The following is a 21,438-nucleotide window of genomic DNA, read 5'->3' on the forward strand; positions in this document are numbered from 1 at the left end:
ATATATATATATATACAGCATATATAAAGCAATGCTTTAGAAGTATAACGAATATAAAATACCCTGCAAAAGCTTTTGTTGTGCTCTGTATAATAAAGGCATTTTAAGTCTTACCGTAATCTCCCATTTTAAAAATATACTGTATAAAGATTTATTTTTTAATATCCATCAACATACCACAGAAAGAAAGACTAACAAGTTTGTCACTAACATACACTATTGTGCAAAAGTCTTATACATTTTGATTTTGCATATATATATTTTTTTTTGGGGGGGGGTGGGGGGTGGGGTTGGGGGTTATACTACCATAGAATCAACCTGCTTTAATACTATCATAGAATCAACCCGCGCCATCTACAGAACGTCATGTCTTGTAACCCCCCCCCCCCCCCCCCCCCCCCCCCCCGCATTGAGAACCACTGGGTAAATGTGATGGATTAGCTACTACACGTCATATTAGCTGCTCATGTATAGTTTGCTTTGAGTTGTGATCAGCAGTTTTTTAAGATTCTGATCAATGATTAAATATTGCTAAATGACAAGCTTGGTTTCTTCTCACTCAAACTAAGCTTTATTAATAACATAGGAGGCTGTGTGGTCCAGTGGTTAAAGAAATGGGCTTCTAACCAGGAGGTCCCCGATTCAAATCCCAGCTTAGCCACTCACTCATTGTGTGACCCTGAGCAAGTCACTTAACCTCCTTGTGCTCCGTCTTTTGGGTGAGACGTAGTTGTAAGTGACTCTGCAGCTGATGCATAGTTCACACACCCTAGTCTTGTATCTTGTAAAGCACTTTTTGATAGTGGTCCACTATGAAAGGTGCTATATAAAAATTCTGACTTATTATAACAGTTGCTATAATAGTGGAAAACACTAGTGGAGGCTTTGAGTAAATTGTTGATTGTATATTTCAGCTCCTGAATGTGTCTAAGGCTTTTGCACAGCAGTGTACATATCCCTGCCACGACGGTAAATTCTGAATTTGAAGTATGACGAAAAGGTGAGGATAATGACTCCTTAAAACTACTTTCAAGCCTGTAATACCAGATTTCAGCAGGCTTTTTTTAGACAGCAAAGCACCAATTATTAAAATACACAGAAAAAAATGTGTAGAGATTATACATTGTTTATGAGTAGGTTTGGTGGGGTGTTATTTAATCTTAAAGTATTCCATTCCTTGTAATCTAAATTAATACAATTAAATCCATGCCCAGTCGTAATTGTCATAGGGACACTGTAATAGTACATTTCTGTAGATTAACATCTTAATATACCAATTCAACAAACTGTAGATTTAAATCTATTTATTACATGATTGCAGCATTTTATGATAATACATTATTACAGAAATCAATTGACTCATAGCAGTGTTAAATGGCCCAAGATATATATCAAAGTTGAATGGTTATGCAATTTAAGGAGTAAAGGGAACATATGAAACAGGTGTAAATACAGAAAGTATGATTATAGGATCCCCCCCCCCCCCTCCCCCCTTATAGAATAAAGCAGTCATGTCTTATTATTGCAGCACAGTAAAAAATGGCACTCTATGTATTTAATAGTAGATAGGTGAATATGAGCTCTACAAAAAACACCTAAACACATTAGCTGTAACTTATATTTTGGATGTACAAGACCTTGCTGTCTAAATGCTTTATTTTAAAGTGGATTTACACAGTCATTTAAAGTGTACTCTGTTGCAACTTAAACACTTCAAACAACAAATGTTCCTTGTTTTGTAGGTCAGTTTTTTAGGTACATTTATAGAAATCAACATCAGGCCCAACTATATCTACACACATTTAAATACACTACAAAATAAAATAAAAAGACATACATGGCCTTTTATGTCAAGCTTACCAATGCAGGCCATATACAAATAGTACGGTTACAGTGATAGCTTTGCATCCTAACAGTAAACCTTCTGATAAAAGCACAAGTTAAACTTAGATTAACTAAACATTGACAAACCAAATGAGCTAAACATTGGAAACCATATTATGTTGCAGTCCAAAACTATGCCAAAGCATCCTTCAACCAGTTTTCACACTTTCTCAGATAATTAACATTCCATTTGCAATGAAACAGATTAAACACACTTTTATCTGTAGAAGCAAAGCAGCATTTTGCTCAGTGCCATCATGTTTGCTGAAGGCAGCAGCTCACAGCTGAACAGCTTGAATATTTAAGAACCAAAGCAAGTAGAGGCCCCACTCTCCCACTCCCCCCTCCTTGATCGGGCAGCTGTTAGAAGTTCTCCTTGTTGAAGATGAAGTGCACTCCTCGCGGGTCGGCATCCGAGTGGTTGATGCTCTGCTTGCTCAGGGATTTCGCAAGAACCTCAGGGCCACACAGAAACACTCCAATCCTGGCACTGGTGAAAAAAAAACATGCCAATTAAACTAGAATCATGTATGTATCCATTGCCTTATACTCGTTTTATTGCAGTAACTGTAACAAGTTAAGGGCAAACTGCCATGCAATCCGTCAACCCCGGCCTGCTGATTGGGGTGGACTCTACCAGGTAAACATCATGGGAGATAAAGTCTGTTCCTTCAGATAAGCCAGATTCAACTAGGCCTACGGTCAGTTAATGAAAGAAGCCAACTCACATCCCACCCAGGCTTCCAGCATCAGTTATATAAATGGAGAACACACGTAGCATCACAAGTATCCTCTGAGCAGGGCTTGATAAAACTTTAGTGGGCTGTATTATTGTAAAAGCATAGCAAAGTGTAGTAAAGCATAGTAAAAGTTAAAGCATGGCAAATCACAGATTAATAGGTTTAAATACTTAAACATGGTAGGTGAATGAAAAGTACAAGCATAGTACACTTCTAAATTACAATGCAAATTTACCAGGTTGAGCTTTTAAAAGGTGGCTGGGGCAGGTAGAAGGTACACGGGGTCATTTTAAACAACCATAATGCATACAAGTTCTAAGAGAAACTTACCTTGAATACCATATAAACATGTTTAAGGTAAATAAAATGATAGCAAAATGTATTGAGATGAGAAAAAAAAAAAAAAAAAACAGTATATTTATCAGCTTTCTGACTGGTCATTTTCTATAATGAGCTTACCCTGGATGGTTGCCTGCAATGGTTTTGAATTCGTTCTCCCAGTTGGGTCGGCCGTAAAGAGTTTTCTGCTTGAGTCCTGTTATCGGATCATTCTCTTCTTCATGGTGGACAGTAAAGTGAGCAGCCTTTAAAAAACAAAAACAACAAAGCTTAAACAGACAAATTCAAGCACCCTGGAGGGAAACTGTCCCCAAACTAAATGAAACTGGTCTAAAAACTGGCTAAAAAAAAAACTGTAGTAAAGCACCCTCTTATTTATGACCCCACCCATCTAAAACTACAGTAGCAGCTTTGTTTTTGAAGTCACACACTGCTTCTACTACTGTCTCTGTAGGCAGTCAGCGTGCTGTAATATTCAGTAGAATCTCAAAGTTACAAGCACCTTGGGAATGGACATTGTTTGTAAGTCTGAAATGTCCCTAACTCTAAAAATGAGTTTTAACTGGTTTTAAGAAATGTGTACACCTGCTATCAATGATATAGAAATAATAGGCCCTCATGTGAAAATGTTAGAGCACTTTAATTAGGCATCTTTAATTGGACAGTGCTTTGTCTTTTAAAACCCATATTGATAAAGTTCAACCTAAAGTTAAATCTAGAATAGTTTTTCTGTTTCGCAATAAATCATGTTTTACATGTTTTGCTAGGTATACTCTAGTCCAGATGTCTGTTCTTCCAATACTGGATTATGGTGATGTAGTCAATGTACAAAATGACCTTGAAAGCTGCTTTGGGGAAGGTTGATGCTTTATACCATTCTGCTGTAGGATTTATAACTGGTGCTTCTTATCTTACTCATCACTGCGATCTTTATATTATGGTTGAATAGCCTTCATTGCACACTAACCCTGACTGGGAAAACCCCACTATATCTGTGCAACCTATTACAGTTATGTGCTTCAGTTTACAATTTAAGATCAGATCCATTTATTAGGTTGGTTCTTCCCAGAGTGTCCACTGTTTTTGGGTGTAATTCATTTCAGTTTGCAGCTGTTTATGACTGGAATAAATTTCAAATCAAATTAAAACTACAGAGTTTTGTTTCAGAGGATGTTTTTTAATTGGAATCTGAATTCACTATTATCTGATGCATGCGTATGTACTTGTTAATTAATTAATTTATTTCTATGTTGTATTTATTTGCTTTGTGCTGCTGTGATGTTTGCCTCTTGACCAGATTGTCATTGTAAGTCTTCTTAATATGGTAAAATAAAGGTTAAATGAAGTGAAAAATCTTAAACAACTTCTAAAAAGTCTCATGCATTTTAACATTTCTCTTACTATTTTAAATTAATTGCATGTTTGCCCTATTAAAGTCATCAATTAAATTAGACAATCACTAATTTGTCTATTTTGACAATATTCCTAGATTATCAGTTACAATGGTTTGATTTCATATGCACAACAAATCAAAGCTACAGAAGCAAATGGGTGTTCTAATAAATGTGCACATTACTGTACATATTTGCTACACCATGTCTCTTTCAAAAATGCACATTTGAGACCTATATAATGAATGGATGTGCATATCGAAGACATTTTATGAAAGTATTTTGTTAGCTACAATTACTTTAAGTCATCATATATTTTTTGTGTTTTTTACAATGTGACATTCACAATAAATGGGAATACCATGCAATGCTGTGAAAGCACGCTGTTTTGTTGTCACTAAACTGTTACATCCTTGTAAGCTGTGTGGTACCCTTGTAGTTTCATTATTCAGTAAGTGGGCTGACAGCATGATTAAGCATTTTAATATTTCTTTAAAGGGAATAGCAGGATGGGTGTGGCGCAGGCTTTAGCCTTCCAGCATGAAAAGATCCGTCCCTATGAGACGAGATCTACGACCGCTGACAGAGGTCAGTGAAGGCCGGGTGATGGCAGCCATCGACCCCCGAAAGGGAGATGCAGCTGTAAAGCAGGTGGAGGAAAGAAACTTCACGATGGATGGAGAGTCCCAGCTTTAAGTGATTGGGGATTAAGGAAAAGAAGCATCAAGTTGTGGTTATATAGCAATACCAAGCACAAGTCTGGACAAAAGAACCCATGACAGGAACACATTCAGGTGTGATGTGTGTGCTTGGCAAACCCAGAGAAAGCGTTTATTTTTAAACTATAAGTGTGGAGTCTGCGAGTCCCTCAGGGTAAAGTCTTTTTGTAGGTTTTACAGGCCTGATAATAGAGTTATTTCAAAAGGGGGTTGAGATATGTTTGTGTGCATACAATCTTTGTGCATAGTTGGGGAAAAAAAGCATAAAGACATTTATTTTATACCATCAGGAAAGCTGAATTTTTGATTAAGGGTTTTGCAAATGTGATTTCTGCCAACCCCTGCAGCCATGATAACTGTGAATTAGTAAATGTAAAGTACCTATTCAAAATTACAGTTTCAGGGGACAGAAATTTCAGTTGCACATAGCGTTTTTCTTTTCCTGGAATGTTTTGAAGATGTAGATGATATAAAATAATTTTAGCAGTGAAAGCTAAAATAAAACCCAATAAGAGAACAAAGTTTAAATGCTGCGGTTGGTAAGGCCCCAAAACCTTTATACGTGCACTCAAATACCACAGCCTACAGTTAATGAAATTACAACATGAAACAGAGCAAAAGAATAAGGAACTAGTAACTAGTAATACTTGAAATAGTATCTGTCCGCTTTCAACCCCCTTCGATCTCTAGTTCTCTTTTCTTATACATTTACATACTGCACAACAATGCTGCACAGCTATTTTTTGACGCATGGGTGACCAACCCAGACGAGAACGCACAGACTGGAACGTCAAACTGCCTTGAGAGTACAGATGCTTTTAACTGCTGCCTTTGGGTGCTATTTTTTTTTTTTTTTTTTTTTTTTTTTTAAAAACAGAATGCTTGCTTTGTGTGTGGGAATACAGCATACAGTCTTTCAATGTTTATACATTATATTTATCATTTTTAGTATGCTTTACCATACCTCTCTGGGCTTTACAATGCTTTCACCGTGGTGTATTACACTTCTTATTTCATTATGGTAAACTTTTATAAAGTATATAACAGTGAGAATAAGTTGTTACCTGAGCCTCATCCCAGCCAGTCAGATAGATTCTGTAGCTTAGGAAGTCTGCGTTGCCCCTCTCCAGCATCTGAGTCTCCAGGGACTGCAGTAGATCAGCAAACCACTCAAATGCATTGGTCTCTCTGCACAGCCAGTAGAAGTAGATCTGCAGTTTACAGCAGAGACGTGACAAAATGTAGACATTAGTACTCCCTCTCATGTGCATGTTTGGTTTCTAAATACAGTAAAACACTGATTATTTGAGCACTATGTGAACAGCCCACCTGCTGTGTGCAATGTACTTCTGCTCTGTTATCAAGACAATGTGTTCTTAAAGCAGCTTTCAGTACATGGAATCAATGTTATGAATGAAATGCATGTTGTATTTACAGTATGTGTATATCTCTGTGAGTGGAGCAGCGCAGTAAAGGTTGTATGACTATGGCAGGGGGCAATATAAAGACAGAGACTATCAGTGCTGCCAAGTGCATGTCTATACATTAAGGTTTACTGAACTGGTTCCCAGCTCTGGTCCTCCAGATATGTCCTAAATTAATTAATTGAATTGGCTAAGGGTCAATTAATTAAGTTACTGACTGGATTGGAACAAAACCCTGGACTGAAAATGACCACTAGTTTACTGTGTAGTAAATGTGTACATTTTCAGATACAATAAATGCAGCTAATTTGTACAATATATTGAGTTAATTTTACTAAGGTGGGGTTCTTCAAATATGCAGAATGGTATTTTTTTTAATGAAGCAATCTAGTTTTCACAACAGACCTTTTTAGGTATTAAACCGGTGTCGTTGTTGAAGTATCTGTACCAGACAGACTTCAGGACAGAAGCAAATGGAGTGACTCCGATACCAGCCCCCACAAGCATGACCACTTCATAGCGAAACACATCCTCACTGGCCGTACCAAAGGGTCCATCAACAGCCATTCTGGAAGAGGATACAGGCAGTAAGGGTGAGTTTATTTGCAGGTTGTAACATGCAGGTCTGTTGGGAGGACAGCTGACCCTGTCTCAAACGGTATAAGACTGTATTCCTTTCCACTGGGCAAAATTATTGTATATGGTCTTGTACCATTAGAATAACTAACACCACAATGGCAATGCAATGGTTCTGTACTAAGAAGTAATGATGGTGCATGAGATCATTAGCAGAATAGAACCACACAAACACTACAGTTTCCAACTCCAGTAATGCTGTGATCAGCTAATATATCTGCAAGGTTTTGTTTTTTGTGGGTGTCTTTAATTTTGGTTCCTTCATGATACTAGTTATTGAAATCGATTAACGTTTTGTTCTTGTCCAACTTCCCTCTTTCAACACTGAGCAAAACTAGAACCACTTCCCCTCTTCCAAAACCCTGTCCAGTAACAGCGGGAAAGATCACCCTCCATAACAGAGAAACTCAATCGCAATGACGGGCACTCTGTCCCAGCCTTTATCAACTGCACATAGTATGCAAATCTAAGCTGTAGCTTATAGGGAAGAACTCATCTGTAACTTTTCCCTGGCCATTATGAACCCCTTACCATTTTTCAAATAAATCTAACAAGGATTCCAGAATTTATAAGCCTCACAAGCTTTCATAGAAACTTTTTTTTCAAATATTGAAAACTACAAAACACATACACTTCTGTCTAACAATATTATAACATCCAAAGACCCTGTTTTGAAGCTCACAAAGGCACATTTTCAGGGAGCAGTGAAATAATTTGAACAGTATAACACTTTAAAAAACAATCAGAACAATAATTGAACTGCTCCTTCCTGCAACTCTGTTGTTTCCCGTTAGTTTTATAGTGTAGTGTTACAATTGTCTTTGCCTTGGCACCTGCTACACTGTAGACTTCCTTAAAGAATAACATAACCAAATGATTACTTTGGCAGTTTCCATGCCTCTTGGAACTCCTTTTTTTCACCCCCACAAGCCTCAAACAGCTGCTGTGTCCAGTCGCCAACGATTCGGATGTGAACACTGAAGTGATCTTCTTCCGGGGCAGACGTCAGGGTGAAGGGGTGCCACTCCAGCTGGGAGACGGAGGGGCACTGAAGGTTAACATACTGGCCAACCTCCATCTTGAACCCCTTCTTCTTCATCTGCAGCTCAAGTGTTTTGGAAGGATGAGTAACCACCTACAATACAACAACAATGTATAAAGAAACAGAAAACAGAAATAGCGGCTGTAACACTGTCGATTGGGTATAGGGCCACCATGGGCAGCTGAGACTGTAAAGATTCATCACACTGTGTCTGTGCCATGCTTATTTTCTATAATTTGTGCTGTCTTGCCAATCAAGCCTATAGTATTAGCCCTCTATGAAAGTGTGGCAGTGGGTATGAAATGGGTTACCTTGTCATGTTGTTGATGCTGTATCGTTAGGATCCTTTAAAACCTGATTTGGTAACACTTTGAGATCAACCAGTTACTTGGAACTGGGCGAGCACTTGTTTATGCATTTTATCATGGTCTTATGACTACCTTAATGACAGATTTGTTTTATGTATGTTTTATGTTTACATGTAATCTAATGTGCATGATAAATTCATAAATACATCTTCATTGTGTGTGTGTGTGCAGATCAGGACTACCACAAAAGTGATGCTGCTTTACAATCTTGCTTTGTTTTTGTTTTTTTAATTATAAAGTCCTTGGAGTTTACACTTGTACATTATTAACTCTTCAAAACATAAGGCTGAAAAACCAGAACTAAATTGACTGAATAGGGTTGAGGTTAAAATGGCAACTTTTAAATAATAAGGTGTGTCTGCTAGCAACTGTCTTATCTAAAACCACAAGAAAATGTCTTGGTTAATATAGAACTGTAGAAAAAGTTAAAAAAAAATCAACGCTATCATGTTTGCTGTGTGGCAAGAAATGTCTTGCAAACAGGATATGTGTGCCAATTTTCTGTTTAACTTGTTTAAACTGTTAAACTTTCCAAATATGTTCAGGATTACACCATCAATATGTCTCCATTCTCTGACGATTTATTCATTAAAAGTTTTCTTCTCATCGTACAATAAATTCAACCTATTCCTAGTCATTACAAAAAGCGTTTAGAGTTGAGATAATGTTAGGTTTGCCTCCTCAAAAATGTTGTATTCACACTATATTTACACAAGTGGTTGTGTACTTACTATGATACCACATATACAATTACAGTGTATTTACATTGTTATCAATGTTTAAATGTACAGGAACACTTAAAAGCATATTGGAGTTCAATGACAACAGACTACTTTTGTTTTATGCAGAACAAAAATATGCACTTTGGAATCCTTAATTGAATGTGGAACTGGCTGCATTTAAAGCAACAAACCAAATAAAACTGTTCATTTTGATCAAGTAAAGTTCAATACAAACCTTTGTGATGACGACTTTCTGTTTTGAGCGCCAGAATCTCACCAGCCTTTCAAACACATACAAAACCATGGGGCCAATCACCCACTTCCATGTCTAAAATCAACAATAAAAAAATATTCAATTCATTTACAGTTTATTTTGTATGATTTATTATTATTGGATCAGTAGTTTGTATAAAATTAGATCATATTAAGATCATCTACAATGTTTAGTTAGAATATTGCATTGGTTGCTGTATGACACCCACACGAGATATCAGTTATATGTTATATCTTATATACCATATACTACATTGTATATAATATATAATTAAATAAGAACAGCTATATATATATATATATATATATAGAGAGAGAGAGAGAGAGAGAGAGAGAGAGAGAGAGAGAGAGAGAGAGAGAGAGAGAGAATAATGCATGAGTTAGCTGGTGGGCAAAGTGTGTTATGTTATTGAATGGTGATGTCATCTCAATGATATGCAGTCTTTGCATGGCTTTATCAAGGTTTTATTGATAACATTATTTGTTATATATTTATACAAAGACAAATGCTCAAACTGATTGGGCTGTTTTGAGTATACATACAAATAACCAATAGTACATACCATTGGAGGGTTTCCTGTGAACTGGGGTATGGGACAGTCAGGGACGTTCCCCCAGTCTTTATATTGAGCTGCACAGTTGCTTGGTTTGTTTGTAAGAACGCTGCTTGCAGTCTGGCCACGTACTATTTCCCTAAGGACCAAACACAAAACAAAATGATATGAGATGAAAGTGATTTGAAAAGCAGACAGAAGAACCTCAAAACTCAAGTGTATGAACCACTGAGGAACTTTCAAGCCTGCTATATTGGAAAATGCAACCAATTGAATTGATTTTCTCTGAGCCAATCGCCACTTTACACCCAGGAGTTTGACAGTAAACATTGAGGAGCTACTGGCCTCTGGAAGACAAAGGTAAGCCCTGCAGGTGTCTGAGTACACTGGGCACCTGTAGAGAGGTGAGGTGACGGATCCCCAGACAAGAACGACAACTTAGCATAGCCCGAAACCTGCTCCCCCTGACTCTATGACTGACTACCCTAATCTTGGTAACTTAGCAAAATGAAATGGATGATTTCAATTATATATATATATGATTACAAAATCACTTATTTCAGGACTTTAGCTGTGTAGAAAAAAACAAGTTTATTTAGTTTATATAGTGTTTACTTTTCTTTTTAGACAGCTGAAGAAGGGCTCTTATCTGAAAAGTCCTGAAATGAATACATTGTTATTCATTTAAACCTTTTGGGTACATTAAAAAAAATTACAGATACCAACCCAGTGGTGGCTGTGGTTGGTATCTGGCTTCTGGAACACTGTACTTAAATTGACATACCCGACTCCATGAATGACCAGCCCAATGAAAAAGATGACAAAGAGATGATGGGTAAACCAGAAGACCTCAAAGTAAGACCTCCGGATGACCTCCATGGATGATGTAATAATTAAGATTAAAGCTAAAGTACTGGCAACTCCACTTAGTCCAGCAATGGTTGTGAAAGCCACAAATGTTGGATTCTTTAAGAGGAAAATCAAATTGTTAATCGTCATAACAATGAAAACATCAAACTATAACTGCCAAAATCTGTATGTCACTCACTGATTGCTAAAGGGGTCTTTCAAAAAGGGTTCTCCATTGAGAAGTGGTCTTATACATACAGGTGGGGGTCTGTTCAATCGCTCTTAGCAGATGTGGGTCCCAATGCCACTTCCTTTCAGAACTGACATGTACTGTTACGAGTTGTAATAAAAGATTCCTATTTGAATGATTTCAGTGGCAGAGGTATTGAGAGGTGACACTTCTTTGGAATGAACCATGCAGTCTTTTATAGACTTTTTTACCAGTCATACAAAGACATCAACAAGAAGAAATATTGACTCTACGCCCTGCTAGATATTATCCTATGCTCACAAAGTGTCAGTTTTTGCTTGCAAGTGAGTTAGCATGAGATAAACATACTGGCACAAGGAGTTCTCCTGAGTGGTTACTGACTGTCTGTCTTTGATACAGATTTCAGTTACACGGTCTTGCAGGTAAAACTATACCTTGTAAATGTACATTTGTGCTGGAAAAAAAAAACTTACTGTTTCATTTGTTCTTATGGGGTTCAAATAGAGCATATTATCTCCATTGCCAATCTGTGAAAGTACATATGCAATAGTTTCATTTTGTTCCAACTGGGCGTCCATGAACCTCTCAAAGTTAAATAAATGCGCTATAATGTGTATAGCTGTGGACAAGAAAATAGTTGTGTTAGAGACATGTTATTAAAAAACCTATACAGTATCTCATCACATAACATTAAAATATGCACTGGATTCCAGGTCTAAGCTGTATTTATATTGGTATAACACAAATTACATGGCCTACCATTCTGGGAGTATACACCACCTAGTTTAGATCGTTTTTATCATGTAACTCTAACCTTTTCAAGCTTGTAATTAGTGAAAAATAAATGTAAATTAAATTCATTTAATATTGAATGTATAGACTATTCATACCTTGAATACATAATTTTTTAACAGAAATGCACATACATTAAGAAATGTTTGGGAATGAAGAAAGGCCTCTTAAGGTTCGTATCTTCATAGCATATCAGTTGTCGTTACTACATTTGAATCACACATTATTATAAATGTTTCCTGGAATTCTCGCCAGTGAATTTTGTTTGTGATTAACACTATACACATTGTGGGCTCTTTTTATCTATCCATTGAAGCACAGTTACAACACATTAGGGCTTTAGTAATATGTGGGTGCGACCAGCAGTGCTCAACAATACAACTGTAACTAATGCACTGACACATTCTGAACACATATTTGGTTTGTGGTGATTTGTGATAAAAACTGTGCACTAGCAATACAATAAATTATTACAATAAAGTTAGACAGTGCGCTAGGGGTTGAATTTAAAGAAATTAAAGACAAGAACTTTACCAGTGTGAAAGGCTATCATGTAAGCAACCAGTTTGTGAAAGGTGATGTTTCTGTCCAGCTGTCTTGTAATGTTCCGACTGCAGCACTTAAAAACAAACAAACAAAAAACAGTTTATGCAATAAACCCCAATGATATGTCAATGGCCACTCAGGTATGCAGCATGCAAAATGGGGCCGGATACAAAAATTATGCTTTCATTTATCACACTCTATAACTCGCACACTAAGTAGGTTTTGGAGGTCATTGTCACACAGGTAGATTAAGGCATATACAAGGATTGTGGGAAACCTTTGACTTTTGACCTCCAGGTCAAGATCACCGAATACCAATCTGATTCTCATTTTTTTACTTTGTCATGACAGCAGTAGAACCGATTAATCAGATTTGGATACATTTTTTAAAAATGTACCACCTCAGTACGTACTTGGTTCCTACTACCTTTGAAGTAAATCTGTTAGCAGGTGAAAATAGCCTCTTTTATCGCCTCTCAAAGTACCATTGACCAAGAACCAAATCCAGTGATCCAACAATGACCTGCTCAGGATTCACATATACTGGACATGAGTTCATTGTACAAACACTTCTTCTTCTTCTTCTTCTTCTTCTTCTTCTTCTTCTTCTTCTTCTTCTTCTTCTTCTTCTTCTTCTTCTTCTTCTTCTTCTTCTTCTTCTTCTTCTTCTTCTTCTTCTTCTTCTAATAGTGTTTGACTTTGATAACGCTTTGCAAATTAACACATATTCAAATACATGTCTGAATCCTGAACACAAACCTGAACATGAAAATACCACGTTCATTCCAGCAGTATAATAAATATATTACATGGATAGAATCAGTGTTCCATAAAAGTACAGTATCTAGCATGTCTTATGATACGCATTACTAGAATATACATTAAGCATTTCATTTAATGGCCTGTCACACACTACTCTGTGAACATGATAACTGCCTTGGTTTTGTACCAATCTTCACCAAGCTTTTATGTTATTATTCAATCCTATGTTTCGGGTTGCATTTGACTATAATCTTTCACTCCCTGTCCTCTTACTGTGCGATTATGAGGACCCGCTCTTAATGCCTGCACTGGGTTTCATAGAAAGTAATGGCTGCAGATACCGGAATACATGATTCTAGTTAATAATTGTGGACGACTCCTTATATCAACAGAAATATTATGTACATTAAAGTACTTTTCTATTTACATTTAGTTATTTTATATACTTATTTATTTTGTTCATTCAAATGTTTGCACTGAATAATTCAGAAAGGAATTTTTAAAATGTGAGGCAGGAAATAGTGGAGCTGCTCCAGAATGCTCCAGTGACCCAGCCCCAGCATCCCCAGCTCAGCTCCGCGGTGTAGTGTTATTTGCAGGTAAGTGATAAAAAGTGGTATGCAGGGCACTGCGCTTGCTCGCGCATGCTTAAACAACTTCCGCTAATAAAGCAGGAAAGTGTCTGTTCATCAAATGTGGTACGTTATGCTGTTTTTTGGTGTTTTACATCTTTTTTAACTGAATTTTTATACCGTTAAGAAAATAGCATACAAATATTTATAATATGCAATACATTGGGTCTTGTACATTTCTTTACTTCTGCAACTCTGCGGTGGACTTCTCATTGTGTCTTGTTTTTCGTGAACTTTTTCCAGTTTAAGTTTGCAAAAAAAAATATGTATAATTAATGGTAAATGGTAAATAGTATACCCGTTTACAGCATTAGTAAACCTCACAACTCTCAACTATACTGGACTATATGGCACCGAATTGTATCAGTACTTGAATTATTCTTCAGGGTAGCCTCGATTGGGTCAAACTATTTGAAAAAAAAACAAAAAAAAAACATTAATGCGGTAGCCTATAAATACATTGTAAACCTAGGCTTATAAATAGAATTATCAAACCATCCGATTTATTTCTTTAAATTTCAAAGCCCAGAAAGCAGTCCCTGTGGAAGGAGTCATTTTATTCAAAGTAAACTCCCATCACAACCAATCAGCTTTTGATTTCTATATTATTATTATTTATTTTCTTAGCACACGCCCTTATCCAGGGTGACTTACAATTGTTACAAGATATCACTTTTTTTTTTTTTTACATACAATTACCCATTTATACAGTTGGGTTTTTACTGGAGCAATCTAGGTAAAATACCTTGCTCAAGGGTACAGCAGTAGTGTCCACCACCTGGGATTGAATCCACAACCCTCCGGTCAAGAGCCCTAACCACGACTCCACACTGCTGCCATAGTATATGAAAGGGAACTAGATACCCACAACCATAGAGACTACCGCAGAAGAGAGCAACGATAAAAGCAAAATGTCTAGATTTATTCAAGTATCCGAGAATAAAAAGCAAAAGAAAGTAAACAGAGCTTTCTTTTGCTTTCTAAATCTGATCTGCATTTAAGTGAAATTTAATCGTGGATTTAAACATTCCAAATACTGAAATAGACTTCAAATTTGAATTCAGAATGTTTAAGTCCTCGTACACTACACCTAAAAAACATATTGCTTGCATTTGAAACACCACACACAAAACTTGTATTTGCACAGATATACTGTTGTTGTATTGCCTGTGGTTTCATTATTCTATTGCAAATATGCTTTTTTTTTTAATTACTTGACCTTTCAAACTTCCTCATACATACTGTCATGTTTACATAGCACTTTCTTAATTCTTTTCTCCAAAAAAATAAAAAAGTACCTGTATTTTTTTTTTCAAAACTACCACTATAAGTAACTCTGAAATTGTTTCCTCGACATGTTCTCTTTCTCTTTCTTTCTTTCTTTCTTTCTTTCTTTCTTTCTTTCTTTCTTTCTTTCCATACACAAAAACCCAGCATAACTAGATGATACAGTAACCACTGATGGCAAAAGGGAAATGATTGACTGTAAATCGCACCCCTTCCTTTTTTAATAGAACTATCAGTTCCTTTTTAATCTAAATATGTTCATATTGGGTTATGCAGTCTGAATTTCAAAACAGGTGAAAATAGAGAGGAACATGAAAGTTTGATCAGTAACAGGAAACTGAGAGGCTTGACCCAACCCATGATAGTTTAGAAAGATTTAGCTAATGTGCAACACTGTTACATTTAAACAACTATGACTGGAAACAAAGAACATTGAACACATGCTTTCAGATTCATTTTATTTACATTCATTAGCTGTATTAACATTATTCCTGGTCCTCCTGTTATTGTGCTGATGACTCATGCAGATTACATATTCTGATTGGACAATGGGAGTGAGTTTGAACTGCAGTGCACGATGGGAGAAAAAAATTGTTTTTCTCTTGCAGCATCTATTAAACATCTGCCTATTCCAACATTAAAGAATACAATCAAGGGGGCAGAATCAACACCAGTGATACTACAGGTATCACATATCTTATAATGTAGTTTCAGCACGTAACTAAAACTTACAAGAACTGGAACTTTAGCTTCCCAACAAGAGGTGTGCCCCCAGAGGCATGCTATTATTAATCTGTACAAAATGTGAAGCTCTGAGACCACAATGATAAATACCTATATTATATAGCAGTAAGTAGCTTCAAGTCAGATTTTTTTTTTATTTTTTTTTTACTGTATGCCTTTTTATGATATTGTTTAAGCCTTTGCTAAGGTGCTTTCACTTGAGTTTAGGAGCCATTCTTTATTTCTAGTTGCCATCGTCATATGTAACATAGTGTCTTTATACCAGGGCACATAGTGCACAGCTACAGATGTATTGCCAGCAGTATAAAAGTAAACTTGATAGATGATCAGTACATTCTGGCTGATCTAGTTTATACTGCATTCAGTCCTAGGCAACTAGAAATGTAGAGCAGCTCTGAACCAACGTAAAAGCACCTTAACAAAGGAAAAAAACAAAGAAAAAAACCACAGTGTCTTTCTTACTTGACAAGATCCTCTGAGGAAGGACAGTAGATTTCTGCAGACTGGTAGAAGGATGAGCATGCAGTTGAAATTCAGACAGGCTGCAGGAGCCCGTGCCCAGGATAAGGCATCCTAGAAAGGTACAATAAAGCAGCATTTATTTAGCAATAAAAATATTAAAATAGTTGGACTTTGAATTACTGCACATGAAGTAAATACAGTACTGTACCTAATTATTTAAGTGTAGTATTTCTGGTATACCGGAATCAAACACTTTTTTCCTTGAAAATATATTTTGTTTCTTTAAATTCTAAAACGGCATTAGTTCATTTAAATTCTAACACAAAAAATACAGAATTGTTACACATAATATGGTTCCAAATTTGGCTTTGATTTACTAGCATTTAAGAATATTGCTCCAAAAGGATTTCATCTTCACCTCAACTGGAAAACCCGCTTCGTTGTCACACAGACAGGCTGCTACTTGGTTTGAAGTTTGATGAATAACAGAATAAGCAATAAGAAATATATACAAAACCGTACTTACCCCAATCAGGACCCTTGTGTAGTAGAAGCGTTCATCTAGGTAGACTATATAATAATACACGAAGAGGAATATATTGATCCCAAGCCATACCAACTGAAACAAAAGAGATGTGCATGTGTATTGTTAACATGTCCATACTTTAAAACCATGATAAAAAATAACAATAATTATAAACATTAATTTTACTAATACTTACAATGACTAAGATGGAAAGTCCCTCGTTCACCACCCAGTTGCCCATGCTGAAAGGAAATAAACTGATTCTGGTGATCAGCACTGCAGCTGGCGATATAACTGCCTCACAAGGAAGTGAAAAAGATAGTCATGGTGTAATCCCCTTCCCTTACATTCATACAAGTGTGTTTGCGCATTCCTCTCCTTCATGCAGTTCAGTTTATTTGAGTGAGCTGCTCGCAAGCACTCAGTCATTGAATACAATGTTAATCTCAATAACCTTTGGTCCCCCTTTGCCAAAATAATCAGTGAATGCATGCAATTGAAAATGATAAGTGTGGCACAATTACTTCTGATAATAACTATTCTGAGAACCACATACATAGACAAACTTACGGTTTCATAATTTACATTTATTAAAGTTCAACTCCCATGGAGTAAAATGACTGGTATTCAGAGTCATGCATTGCTAATACAACTTTGACACTTGGACCACTCTCATCCCAGGAGTACACTGGTGCTACTCAGTAGCTTAATAGAAGGGGTCTGAAGCCAGCAGGCCACAGCTTTCCAGCAATGGAAAAAAATACATCATTCCTGTTGCAAACAATAGTGGGATTGTATCACAGAAGTCGAAAATACCACCAAAAAACCCACCAAAAAACACGAATGCTGTGAGAACAAGAAGGGTAGGGCTTCCAGGGCTAAAAGTCAACAGGATTGCTTATGAAGCCACTGATAAACAACAAAACTCCAGTAATGTGTTGCCTGACATCTTGTGGAGAGAAGTGTAATTACACCATACCCTTTCAATATGAGTAGCATTTTCCTAATTTTACTTTAAATTACAGATACATATCATTTTAGTATTTCTTGTCATTATGTAGTAAATCTTGCCTCAAATGGTTGATTATAAATAAACAGCTGAAAGGAACTGTTATCAGCTTGTCCATTATGTGTATGTGTGTAATTCCCTTATTACTGGAATCATAGCTAGCATAGTGTAAAATTATGTTCACATAATGATGTCAAGGTGTCAATTATAATCAGCTGACTTTGTTAATACTTTCTTCAGGCATCCATATTAGGTTAATATTGAGCAGAAAAGCCTGTTTGCCTGATTTGAAAGGGACTCTTGTACTGTCGAAAGTGTTTAATATAAATATTGACCTGCTCCCACCACTATTGAACATGCTGCATATTTGTATTTCATTAAAAAAAAAAGAAAAAAAAACACTGAACACCATACATTTTAAGAACGGTATCGTTTTATTGACATACCAGCAATAAAAGAATCTGAAGAGCTGGTAAAGCTCAAGACTGTGCTTGAGGGCCACAGTACTCAGTGTTTTAAGGAGGTTATCTGTCCAGCATGTGTCCATCGCATCAGATACAATGCAATAAATGATCGTTGCTGTGGTGTCCTGCTGGCTCAGTCCACCGTGATGCAGGACCATTCTGAAAAATAATATAACCAATTACCTATCAAATATAATATAACCAATTACCTATCATATATATATGGAAGTAAATTGATCATAATACAATGACATCACCGTTCAAGCTGCCATGACTTTTCAAAGAAGTAGGACATGGCAATCCGGCCTGAATCAATAAAAGAACGATTTCTAGCTATTCATCCAATCAAACTCATCTTTTTAACTGGTTATTCTTCTATATCAATTAACCTAATCCTGCCCCTTAATGGTCCCCATGAGGAACACATATAGTACACAGAACATGACTTACATTAGCTGTATGATCCAGTGAAAGACGCTCCACTTGATCCCTGTTTACACCCATGGATGGCAGCAAAAAAGAAGGCTGCTTCTTCTCTGCACATTCCACCATGGGTGACTCAGGACTGCCAGTGGACAACAAAGAGGCTAAACTGGGTTCCTATTGATACCCATGGATGGCAGCAAAAAAGAAGGCTTCTTCTCTGCACAATCCACCATGGGTGCTTTCAGAACTGCCAGTGGGTTCTGAAAAGGAATGTAACCAATTACCTATCTTATGCATTTTAAGAACATTTATTAGGCAGTACAATAGAGATCTTTCTGGGCTTATTTGAAAACGTTTTAATTCTTATTTTTGAGATGCATGATAATATTTAAAAAATTGTATCAATTAAGGTGGATTATTTGATTTTAGAACATCATCCAACAATAAGACGCAAAGCTAAAATGCACTGTGTAACAAGATGACATGACAATACAGTGACATCACTGCTTGATGTCATTGATACCATCATAAAGCTGTGACATCATTACTTGATATAACTGCGCATAAGCTACTTTTCTATGAACTTAGATGTGAAGGTTTTTTCTTCTTTTTTAACTATTGAAAAAATAAAAGAAGTATTTTTATTACCTGATTGTCTTCATTGTCCAGGTTTCTGATAGGTGTGTTGGTTAATGGTGGGGTTCCTTTTGGGAATAAAGGATTCATAAAATGCCTAGATTCATGACAATGTTTGATTTAGAGTGCCCAATTAGTTATTTACCTCTGCCAATTTGAAATGCCCAAATATTCTTTTCCCAATTTGAAAGGTCTGGATATTTGCCCTATTTTGAAATGCCCAATATTTCTCCCTAATTTGAAATGCCCAATTTCAGTGTCACCTCACTGCAGCAACCCACATACTGACCACGGAGTCCAGCCAATCGCAATGTTTCACTTGACGAACCTAAGCAGCGAATGTGGCCAAGCTATTGAACCCTGGAAGGAAAGAGTTACAGTAAGCTTGGCTGGTCTCTGCCCGGTCTCGTCGAGTGCCTGCCCAGGGGTTGCTGTGGCACAGTGAGGTGAGCCAAGCCCATCCGATTTTCCCTCCCTAACCCGTGGGAGCGCAATGGCCAATGAAGCGCTCAATAAGGGCCCCCAGTCAAGATCGGCAACTTGACGCAACCAGGATTTGAATTAGCAAGCTTCTGATTGCATGACCCCCCCTGCACTCCACAAGGCAGTGCTTTTACTAGGTGAGTCACTGAGGACCCTAAAGGGGATGGGGGCTTAAACAAAGTCATGTGAGTCGCAGCTGACGAGACTCAGACTATCAGTATCTGTAACGTCAGGCTGCTCATCGCTGAAATCTCCAGCTGCCTCAGTGTCCTCCAGTGATGGATTCATAAAGTCATGTGAGTCGCAGCTGACGAGACTCAGACTATCAGTATCTGTAACGTCAGGCTGCTCATCGCTGAAATCTCCAGCTGCCTCAGTGTCCTCCAGTGATGGATTCATAAAGTCATGTGAGTCACAGCTGACGAGACTCAGACTATCAGTATCTGTAACGTCAGGCTGCTCATCGCTGAAATCTCCAGCTTCCTCAGTGTCCTCCAGTGATGGATTCTGATTGACAGGTTCTTCCTCCTTGGAGACCACCACTACAGGTGGCTGCCAGTCAGGCTGCAATGCTTTGTAGAACAGGTTTGACATCGCTATTCTGCTTAACAGGCCCCGGCGATAGAGGACCAGTAGAGGTTGCTGTTCACAAGAAGTAAAAAAAAAATAACTTGATTTTTTTAACTATTCTTTTACTAAACTGATATAAACATGGGTTATGAGGGATCTATAACATTCTTGAATCAGAAGCAATGGTGCACTCGCTTTATAATGATATTTTGAATGTACAACAACTGCATTATACTACTTAAATTCAAACAATTTTTTATATATATACTGTATGAACCCTTTAAAGGTCCCCATGAGAAATACAAATGAAGATCTTGATTTACATTTGCTGTCCTGTCCAGCTTATCATTCTCCATGTCCAACCGATAAGGAGCCGGCTGCACTTGGTTTCTTTTCTTGCGCATGGCAGGAAGCTTGAATGACATTTTCTTCTGCTCTGCGCATTTGATTTTAAGTTTTTGAGCAGCAGTCAGAGGTGTCTGAAAAGGAATGCAAAAAAAATCTTGTTATTCTTTTTGTACACATTAAAATAAGTCACGTCCCCATTAGAATGTACAATAGTAGTGCAACATCTTTAATATAAAAATAATAAGTATTTCTATTACCTCATTGTCTTTGGTGTCGCCATCATGGTCAATGACTAACCTGTCCATTGTTTTTTTTAGGACTGTTTTCTGGGAGACAAGGATCTCTACCAGTGCAGGGTCCTTCATCAAGGCCAAGCTCTCTTTAAGCCTCTCTTCAGGGAGGATGGGCTTGAGGGGCCTTGTCTTTGAAGAACCTTCACCAGAAAAGAAATTACAAATCAGAACAGAGCGCAATGAGGCTAAAATGAAAATGTGAATTTCTAAAATCTGAATATTGAACTACAACAATATATTTCCTAAAAAGTGAAATAAAGATAATTTGCAGCAAACTCTGAGCTATTTTGTTTTGTTTTCTCCTCA

General features: G+C 37.0%; 2 protein-coding genes across 2 annotated transcripts; both read right to left on the minus strand.

The window, feature by feature from the left end:
* Nucleotides 1-1,289: 1,289 nt before the first annotated feature.
* LOC117405609 (cytochrome b-245 heavy chain-like) lies at nt 1,290-17,190 on the minus strand. The gene is made up of 13 exons (XM_034923666.2): nt 17,100-17,190; nt 16,904-16,996; nt 16,378-16,488; nt 12,479-12,563; nt 11,626-11,771; nt 10,877-11,058; nt 10,102-10,231; nt 9,501-9,593; nt 8,015-8,268; nt 6,903-7,065; nt 6,138-6,284; nt 3,084-3,208; nt 1,290-2,374 (listed from the first exon to the last, which is right to left on the minus strand). Exons 1-13 carry the CDS (start codon nt 17,142-17,144, stop codon nt 2,248-2,250), a joined length of 1,701 nt encoding a protein of 566 aa, XP_034779557.1. The 5' UTR covers nt 17,145-17,190; the 3' UTR covers nt 1,290-2,247.
* Nucleotides 17,191-17,678: 488 nt separating this feature from the next.
* Nucleotides 17,679-21,352, minus strand: LOC117972937 (uncharacterized). Its single transcript, XM_059030093.1, has 5 exons — nt 21,097-21,352; nt 20,815-20,970; nt 19,451-20,563; nt 18,827-19,062; nt 17,679-18,535 (listed from the first exon to the last, which is right to left on the minus strand). Exons 1-3 carry the CDS (start codon nt 21,202-21,204, stop codon nt 20,093-20,095), a joined length of 735 nt encoding a protein of 244 aa, XP_058886076.1. The 5' UTR covers nt 21,205-21,352; the 3' UTR covers nt 17,679-18,535; nt 18,827-19,062; nt 19,451-20,092.
* Nucleotides 21,353-21,438: the final 86 nt, after the last annotated feature.

The sequence above is a fragment of the Acipenser ruthenus genome, chromosome 9 (genome assembly GCF_902713425.1).
Source record: "Acipenser ruthenus chromosome 9, fAciRut3.2 maternal haplotype, whole genome shotgun sequence".
Lineage (NCBI taxonomy): Eukaryota > Metazoa > Chordata > Actinopteri > Acipenseriformes > Acipenseridae > Acipenser > Acipenser ruthenus.